General features: G+C 30.2%; 1 protein-coding gene across 1 annotated transcript; it reads right to left on the bottom strand.

Moving 5' to 3' along the window:
- Positions 1-208: 208 nt before the first annotated feature.
- On the bottom strand, positions 209-6,180 carry LOC145119586 (pre-mRNA-processing protein 40A-like). Its single transcript, XM_079055261.1, has 27 exons — positions 5,927-6,180; positions 5,316-5,365; positions 5,154-5,219; positions 4,861-5,052; positions 4,643-4,780; positions 4,488-4,564; positions 4,332-4,401; positions 4,098-4,150; positions 3,951-4,008; positions 3,515-3,850; positions 3,361-3,438; positions 3,202-3,270; positions 3,045-3,122; positions 2,861-2,947; positions 2,745-2,779; positions 2,539-2,644; positions 2,349-2,429; positions 2,171-2,263; positions 2,039-2,092; positions 1,840-1,956; positions 1,670-1,768; positions 1,419-1,562; positions 1,226-1,333; positions 1,069-1,133; positions 886-982; positions 511-822; positions 209-401 (listed from the first exon to the last, which is right to left on the bottom strand). Exons 2-27 carry the CDS (start codon positions 5,346-5,348, stop codon positions 285-287), a joined length of 2,763 nt encoding a protein of 920 aa, XP_078911387.1. The 5' UTR covers positions 5,349-5,365; positions 5,927-6,180; the 3' UTR covers positions 209-284.
- Positions 6,181-9,015: the final 2,835 nt, after the last annotated feature.

Here is a 9,015-nt window from a genome sequence, read left to right as displayed (position 1 = left end):
GTTCAATGCCTCAAGAATTTATTTAGCAAACTCTGTTGAGATCTTGTACTTTCTTATCTTAATCATTGTGAAATGCAACTGGTGTATGTTTGTTGCATGAGTTACAAGATTGGTATAAAAAAAAGGTATTTGATATGTTTTGTGTATGTTGATGGTAATTATTATTATTTTTTTTTAATCATTAAGAGACTGAAAAAGAGAATAAGTATGATTATAACAACATAAATCAGCTTATATTGAAACTAAAATTATATCTACAGAAGAAAAATCAGTTAATTAACTAACTACCAAACTTCACCATCTTCAGCTTCTTTTTGATCATCATACTCACCACGTCTATTGTGATCTCTCTTGTATCTCTTATGTCTGCTCTCATACTCCACTGATGATTGTTGCTCCAACTACACAAAATAGAAAAATAACTCATATAGCATAATCCTTCTTCAATAAAATAATAAAAAATAAAAAAAATAAAAAAAAAAAAAAGAATTGAATAAGAGAAGAAATTACCTGTTTTACCCTTTTGCGTTCAAGACTATGTCTGTAAGAATCCCTAGACCGATCTTTATCATCCTCGTGTTCTAAACTCCTGTCGCGTTTTCTATGCTTCTTTTCTTTATTATTATTATTATTATTATTTTCTCTTACAGACCTTCTATTATTACTATTATTATTATTATTATTATCATCATGACTGAATGAGTCTCCAGGTCTTTCCCCATTATCACTGTCTGAATCATCTTTTCTACGTTTATCTTTTTTACTACTTCTATCTTTCTCCCTTCTTGATTTCTCCGTTCTCCTATCCAGACTCTTTTTCGCCTGATTACATTAATCGATTAAGACGTTTTTTTAAATATAACTTTTTGTTTATTCAGACATTACCTTATCCTCCCTGTGCTTCCTCTCGTCTCTTGCTTTCTTTAATTCTGTTACGTGTTTGTCAAATATCTCCTTAAAAAAACTTTCTTCTACTGTAAACCTGTATAACAAAAAAAAATTACATCAAAATATATATCATATTTTTATTCCTTTTAGAACCCACTTTTATAAATGTAAGAAAAATACCAGTTTTCTTGTCTGGCTTCAAAGTGTGGCTTAAAATCCTCCCATCTTGAAGATGAAGTAATTTCCTGAAGGAATATCATGTTTAATTAAATTAAAAAGAAACAAATTCCAGTTTCATTTGACATATTATTTATATAAAAATCTAATCAAACCAAACCTTGGAATTACTCAAAGATAAATAAAAGTCATCTCCAAGACGTTTACGCTTTTTTGCTTCTTTCTCTTCCCTCTCACGAACTCTCTCTTGTAACTCATCAAATACAATCTTTAAAAAAAAAAAAAAAAGTAAAACTTTTTTAATTATTATCCACAACCATCAAAATAAGTTTATGGTGAAAAAAAACACACACCTTTAAATTAACAGCTGAAACTGTAGGTGAAGAAGTAATGTCTTGAGCAATTGCATTCTTGAATTCTTCAAGAGTCCATGAAGAGGACATGGACACCTTTCTCATTTTCACTGCTTCTTTTATTCGATCCCTATCCTCAATGTACTATTTGATATAACAAATATCAGCAAACAATTCAAAATTATAAAATCTATATATATGTACACAATTAATTCAATAGGGTTTTTTTTTTTAAAAAAAAAAGGAATTACCTGTTTCTCTAGCTCCTCTAATACATCTTCAAAAAGATCTTTTGGGGTGGCACCTGAACTGTTTGATGACACTGCTAAATATGCAGGTAATTCTTTTACCTATATAACACAACATTAATCTTAATGTCTTTTTTTATTAAAAAAAAAAGATAAAAACTTTATTGACTTACTTTATTGCAATATTCACGCCAGTGAGATTTTGAAGTAAGCATTCCAGAAGCAACATGCCCTTCCATCAGCTTGCGAAATTCATCACGATTTTTTCGCTCTGTTTTTCTTATTTCTTCCTGTATATATATAATAAAAATAATAATCACAAAAAAAAATAATAATTAAGGATTATTATATATTAGTGAATTTAATTTATACCATTCGTAGTTTCCTTTGCTCTTCCTCATCCTTCTCTAGATCATGTATATATTCCTGAGACATAACGAATAATTTAATAAAATGAAATGATTCTTTTTTTATATTAAAAAAAAAAGTTTAAAAAAAAAATACTTGAAAAATTTCTAGGCGATCGACTTTTTCAAGGCGCAAACAACTTTCATCAGCTTCTAAACGATCTTGCACTTTTCTCCATTGACTACTTGCCTAAATATATAAATTTAAATTTTAAATAAAAAAGGAATAAATTAAACAAAGAAAATATATTTTTTAAATAAGCTAGAGAAAATACCGTGAGAAAGTTGCAAGATTTCAAAAATTCAATGTATTCCTTTTTGTTTTTCTTGTGCTCCTCTAAAGCCTTAGACTTTTCCTGAAAATAAATTTTAATTTGTCATGTCATATGCATATTTAACATACATATATACAATTATATAATATAAATAAAAAACAAAGAATCAAAGAATCTTTGACCAATTGACCTTTTTCTCAAGTTCCATTATATGATCCTCAAATAACTCTTCACGCTCTTTAAATCTTTCAACAGCTTTGAAACGATCATCATCCTCAAAGATTGCAATTGCTTTGCTACATCAAAGTTTCAATCAAAAGTCAATAATAATAATAATAATAATAATAATAATAATAATAATTGTTTATAATGAATACTATATCATTTAACATTTACCTCCATTTAGTGGTATAAGTAATCTCTTTAGATTCCTGTGAATAATTTCATAAAAACAAAGATTGTAAACAAGAATAAAATAATTTCATAGAAACAAAACAATATAGCTGACTTACTTCTAGCATTTTTTTAAACTCCTCACGTGCTTTTTTCTGTTTATTCCTCCTCTCTTCTGCTTCATGTTTTTTCTTTTGTCCAATAAACTGAAACATTAAAATTAAATCAAAAATATATATTAGACAAGTTTTAGTTTTACTTTACCAATTAAAAATGGCAAACATTATTAAAAATTAAAATCACCTCATTGAAAGCCTGCTTTCGTTCTGAAAGTGATCTAAGAGCACTATATCTTCTGTCATTTATAATTACTCTCATTGCCTATTACAACAAATAAAAATGTTTAATATATATATATATGAACACAAAATTTACTTTTTAATAAACAGTCAACAAGTACCTGATCCCATGTCCAATCAGAAGCTACATTTGCATTTTCCAAAAGAGCCTTGAATGCATTCTTTCCTTCCTGAAACAAAAATGTAAGATAAATATAACAAATAAACATATGACTAACATTTTTGAGTAAAAGTAAACAAATAATTAATTAATTAAATACCTGTTTGGTTTCATAAACTTGAGTTTCCTGATCAACTGTTTTTTCTTCTAAGTTAGTTACATTGCTCTTTTCAGGTTCCTGTAAATCATAAAAAAACTATATCAAATAAAATACTTATAACTAACAGCAACTGTAAAAAATAAAAAAAAATTACCTCTAAGTTACCAATAGGAGTTCCATTTTCAGCATCTTTCACTGAAACATCCTCAGTGTTATTATACAATGATGTGGCAACATGATTGGGAAATGTTTCTTCAGAAGCCTTCACTTCTTTAGAAGACTCTGTGGGTCCCGTTGCCAGCTCAGCAGTCAGCAAAGTTCCTGATTGAACTAAAACTGGGCTTGACACTGGTTCATGAGGATGAGAAGATGGGCTATTTTTTACACTAGGAACCAAGGGTTCAATTTCATGTTCTTTATCAACATCTTTTGTTTTTGTTAACTCATGATCTTTGGTTTTACTTTCAGTTTTCACTTGTTCACGAGCTAACTGCATATTCATAAGTCAATTTGTCAAATCAGTAAAAAAAAAAAAAAAAAAAGGTGTATAAAGGGCCATGGATTGTTGAAATTTGAAAAAGAGAAAAGACCTTGAGTTCATCTGGTAATTTCCACTTTGATTGCTTTGTAACCTTGTTGTAGTAATATCTATCAAGATAAAAAAAATTAGAACTCGATAACTCATGGATAAAAAGATAAATATAAAAAAATGGAAAAGAGGGTTGTGGATTATATACTTTCTTCCATCAGGAGCAATGCATTCCTTCCAATCTGTAGATGCATCAGCCCTCTGTTCATAATTGAGATTATATAAAAGTTTAACATATAATGTAGCACATATAAATTATAAACAGAAGATTAATAGTTCCATTTATTCAACATAATGTGAATTGGAAGAGCAGATTAATGGAATTAGAATCAAATTATAAAGAGGAAGCAATAACTCAATCATTTATTTACATTTTACACACCTCAATTGGGCTCATTAAATCAAGAGGCTTCTCCCAGCTAGACAGCTTTGTCTTTTTATTGTGATAATATCTGAAACAGAAACAGTTATTTATACTTTAGGAATAATCTAAAGAAAAATATATATATATTTTTTTATAAAAGTATCAAAATCATACCTTTTTCCATTGCGAGAAGTATGTTCAATCCAATCTGATGGAGCCTTTTCAACAGCTTTCAGTAGATCACTTGTTACCTAATATTTTAATTTTTTTATAAAAATGCTGCATCCAAAAACATTAAAACCAAAAAGAATCCTTAATTTGATCCTTACTGAAACAGAAGGTGCATCTGGTGTTTTTTCAACAGGCTGCAACAGAGGAAAAGTAGGTAGAATGTTGTTTAAGGATGATGTTGGCTGATATTGGCTAGTTGCTTCTGCACTTATATGCACTTGTGAAGTTGCTGATGTCTGTTATAAACAAAGAATTCAATTAATTCAACAACATATTTCAATGATGTTTGGTTGATTTTAATTTTTCAGTATCTTACATTGTATGTTATAGAAAAGGCAACCCTTGAGCCATCAGGGACTGAAAAAGCTTGGGCGGCAGGTGGTGGTGGGGGAGGTGGCACCATGCCATGTGGCGGTAGATGTTGCATTGGCCTCCCTACAGGAAGAAACTGTTGGGACACCAATGGCATGTATTGGGGTGGGGCCCTTGGTGGACCTGTTGGCCGAAACTACATAAAATAATAAAATATTACTTCAGATTATAAAATAAAAAGGAAAAAAATGGAGAATTTACACAAAGAATATCTGAATTCTGAACATGAAGACTTACTTGCATTGGGACTGATGGATATGAGTTTTGAGGTGGGCCCATTGCAGCAACAGTAGGTCGAGGAGCCTGTTGTTGTATCATAATGGAAGTGGAAGAATAAGATCATTGAGGAAAATACTTGTTTAATTTATAAGATTTTTTTATAACTTTATAAACTACTACCTGTATGCCAGGATATTGAGAATTATTGGCCATCTGAGCAAATAGAGTTTCTGAAATGTCACATAGTAGCAAAATATTAACAATTGGATAAAGTTTGTATCTTTGACATTTCCTAGAAGATTTTGGAAGCTGTGAATTAGGCAATTTGAAACAAAAGTATATGAACTAAGCCCTTTTTCTGATACATGATCAGATAGTTTTAGTTATATTAAGCAGCATTGATCGGTTTCAAGATACAAAAAACGTTAATTTCAAGAATAGGAATAGTGCTGGAGTTTACAGAAATTTGGGCAACCTAAGTATGGAAACTGTGAACTAAATAACGGAGTAAGTATATGTGAAGGATTTGGAAATAGAAATTCTGTTCAGCATAAACATTGTGCTAAGATCAAAAGAATATGCTTTTGATACCAATCGTAGTCCACAACATTCAACTAAGATTTTTTTTTTTTTTTTTTTTTTGTCAAATAGTTCCTGATCAACAGAAACCCAAAGCCGGTCTAGCGATTCTCAACAATTTTAAACAAATTAAAGTAATTTCAAGCAAAACCCTTGATCCAACAGGGCGGAATAGAGTTCGGGTATCAGTAGCAAACAACATTGATCAATACCTGGACGATATCACGGAGCAGTTCCGATAATTTTAAATTTCAAGAAGATATATGAGAACTTTGATCAATTAATGTAGGATTCAACGAATCTACTTGCGTTTTAGAGAGAAATTGGCTGCGAGAGAGCTAACTGGAAGTGTGGAGCACGCTCCAATGGCTCCAAGGGAAGAAACCGAATGGCAAGAAAGGTTTTGTTAACGAAGGAAGAAGGGAAGAAAAAGGTAAAGGGTGGTCCGGTCTTCGTTTTGCCCTATTTTTTTTTGCAAGGACCATCATCCCATTTTTCACAGCAATGTTAAAACCATAATTTGTATTTTATTTTTACTTTATTATTATTATTATTATTTTATTTTTTTTTGTGATTTTTTTTTTTTATTTTGAGCTTTTTACAAAAATATCACAGGAAGAAACTTTTTCTTATAATTTTAAATTCGAAGATCAATAAATTTTTTTTACCAATGTCAAATATATATAAGGTTCGCTAGTGTGCAACGAGAATGGGGTGCAGGAGCCGTTCCCACACATCGGAACACCGCACCGTGACTGCGAGAACAGTGGTGCAAGAAATAGATGGGGGAGTCGGTTGACGCACTCTCCGATTCCTATTGGCCGTTTTTTATTAAACGGTAATGTAATTGGAAATATATATATGAAAAATGAATATGTGGCTGTAATATATTTAATATTAGGTACAAAACAATTTAAATTGACTTCATTTTGATTAAAAAACACAATTTTCTTTTACTGTCAGCTTCTTTCTATTGCTTTTGAACTCATATAATTTTTTATTTTGTAATGCATCCTCAACATCTATGTATTTCGAATGTGTTTTTTATTAGACCTCTAGTAGAAGCTTCATAACTTCCTCCGACACCTACCTTATGTACACTTGCATTGTTATTTATTTATTTATTAGTTTTTTTATGGATTATGGGAAGAGGTTTGTTGGGTTTTTAATGAAAAATTTTCAATCTTTCACTATAGTTTTCTGTATTAAATTTCAATATACCGAATTACATGTAGTTGGTAAAATATTTTTATACATAGTTTGTGGTGCAAAATTAAACTTATAAAACTTCATAAAAAAATATATACAAACCCTAACATAAGCTCTTATAGGATACAAAAAATATGATAGAGATATTTGATTGAATTTTGTTAAAATTATATAGTTTTAAATGGTTCTATACTTAATATTAGATTATGTAGTTTAAACAACCATATATATATATATATATATATATATATATATATATATATATATATACACCCAACTATACTTTTTTTTAATTTTTAATTTTTTATATCCTCCTGTATTTGTTTTTGTGAAATCGTTTATATGTCTGAACAACAAAAAAAAGAAAAAAGTTTAAAGATGCGCAATAGTTAGCTAGGAAGGACTGGAGTGAACATTTGGTGTACTCAAGAGGTGTTGGCCAGTACTAACAGTCGGGGAACGATCATAATATGATTCTTGAAGACGAAGGATAGCGATATGTCGATACAACGAAAACGAAGTTTTGCCAAATGTCGAAGGAGTAGCTGTTGGTACGCAAGAGTATAGGGCAGATAGAAAAGAAGTATACGATTCCGACATTCATCACGCCCTTCGTGCTGATTTGGTGGAGCATGTTTATAAGGCTCACATTCAGCTGCCGACAGAGTATTGACACGATGATTTGTTTTACGAATCAAATAAGGATTCGAATATGGTCGTCGAGAGCGAGGATTCCGATGAGAATGACGATGACGGTGATGTCGATGACGATGACGACAATTCCCAGTGACGTATTTTGGTTTTTTTAAATTCAGATATTAATTATGTTTTCTAAGTTGTGTTTTTTTAATATTTGTTTTTTCTAGTTTTTTTTAATTTTTATTTTTTTTAAATCTTGCTTATTTTAATGTAATTTTTAAGCAATGATGTGGTTTTTATTTTTAAATAATTTTTATGTTTTTTACTCATTTAATATATATATATATATATATATATATATATATATATATATATATATATATATATATATATCATCAAAATCAATTATTTTTATTTAAAAAAAGAGTGAATGAAGCTTCCCGCACACACCCTGGCGTTTGATGAGGAAAAAAAAGTGAGGAAAATGATAACGTGACAGACAAAAAGTGAGAGAATTTCCCGTACATACTCTTCGGCCTAACCAATTTGTTGGTTTGAGTTTAATTATTATATAAACAATGCAAAACTACAATAAAATACTTACATATTGGTCTCATAATCGATTAGTCTTTATATATATATTTTTTTAATTAAGTCCCAAAAACCGATAATCGTATTTGTCACACCCCGAAACCGATGGTGGAAATGTTCCGGGGCGGAGGACGTCATGTATAGCATCACAACCAATGTATAATAGCAACCATAGCAACACAACCATCACAGTGTATACATATATGAAAATGTTTACATCAGTTTGAAAACTTGTTTGAATTACATTGGAGAGTATATATATAATATAAACATAAGACTCTTATTGCTCCAGCTTCTCAAAATCCAGCAAGTACCTGTCTACTGATTTCTTGAAAATACAAGCAGTTTTGAAATATATCAGCATAAAGCTGGTGAGTTCATAAACGGTAGTTTGTAATGAAAACTTGTTGATGAGCTCGTAAAAAAAAGTATTTTGTATAGCGTCAAGAAAATCCGATATTTTCTTTAAGTGAAAAATGTAGCGTTATCCGTTCCATATAAACCATGAATGTTCGTTACTGAAAATTGTAGTGATATGTGTGAAAATACTACTTCATGTGACTAGCTAAGGCTAATCATGAAGTATAAGTATATTGTATATGAAATCTTTGCATAAACGATTTTGGTTGAAAACCTTGGCTTCAGCCTTTATACGTAGTGTGTTAGTTCTATTTAGTATAAATAAAACCGTTGAAGAGTGTGAGATTGTAAACTAAAGGTGATTTATACATAATGTGAGTCGTATAACCATGCTTGATATGACTAGAGACCTTTCCAACGTTCTTCAGGCGTCGAGTTAAATGACATTTGTCACCCTGGGCATGCCTGCCCAATTGTAGCTAGCAGTTCGGGTGTGGGATTG

The sequence above is a fragment of the Lactuca virosa genome, chromosome 6 (genome assembly GCF_052849685.1).
Source record: "Lactuca virosa cultivar CGN04683 chromosome 6, Lactuca_virosa_CGN04683_v6, whole genome shotgun sequence".
In the NCBI taxonomy this organism is placed as follows: domain Eukaryota; kingdom Viridiplantae; phylum Streptophyta; class Magnoliopsida; order Asterales; family Asteraceae; genus Lactuca; species Lactuca virosa.
Note: the sequence above shows the minus strand (reverse complement) of the source record. Positions and strands in the feature narration are given on the sequence as shown.

Coding starts and splice junctions, on each gene's coding strand:
- LOC145119586 (XM_079055261.1), bottom strand. CDS start 5,348: ATGGCCAATAATTCTCAATATCCTGGCATACAG. Junction 4,402..4,487: donor ACTTCTCGCAATGGAAAAAG/GTATGATTTTGA, acceptor TTTCTGTTTCAG/ATATTATCACAATAAAAAGA. Junction 823..885: donor GGAAGCACAGGGAGGATAAG/GTAATGTCTGAA, acceptor TAATGTAATCAG/GCGAAAAAGAGTCTGGATAG.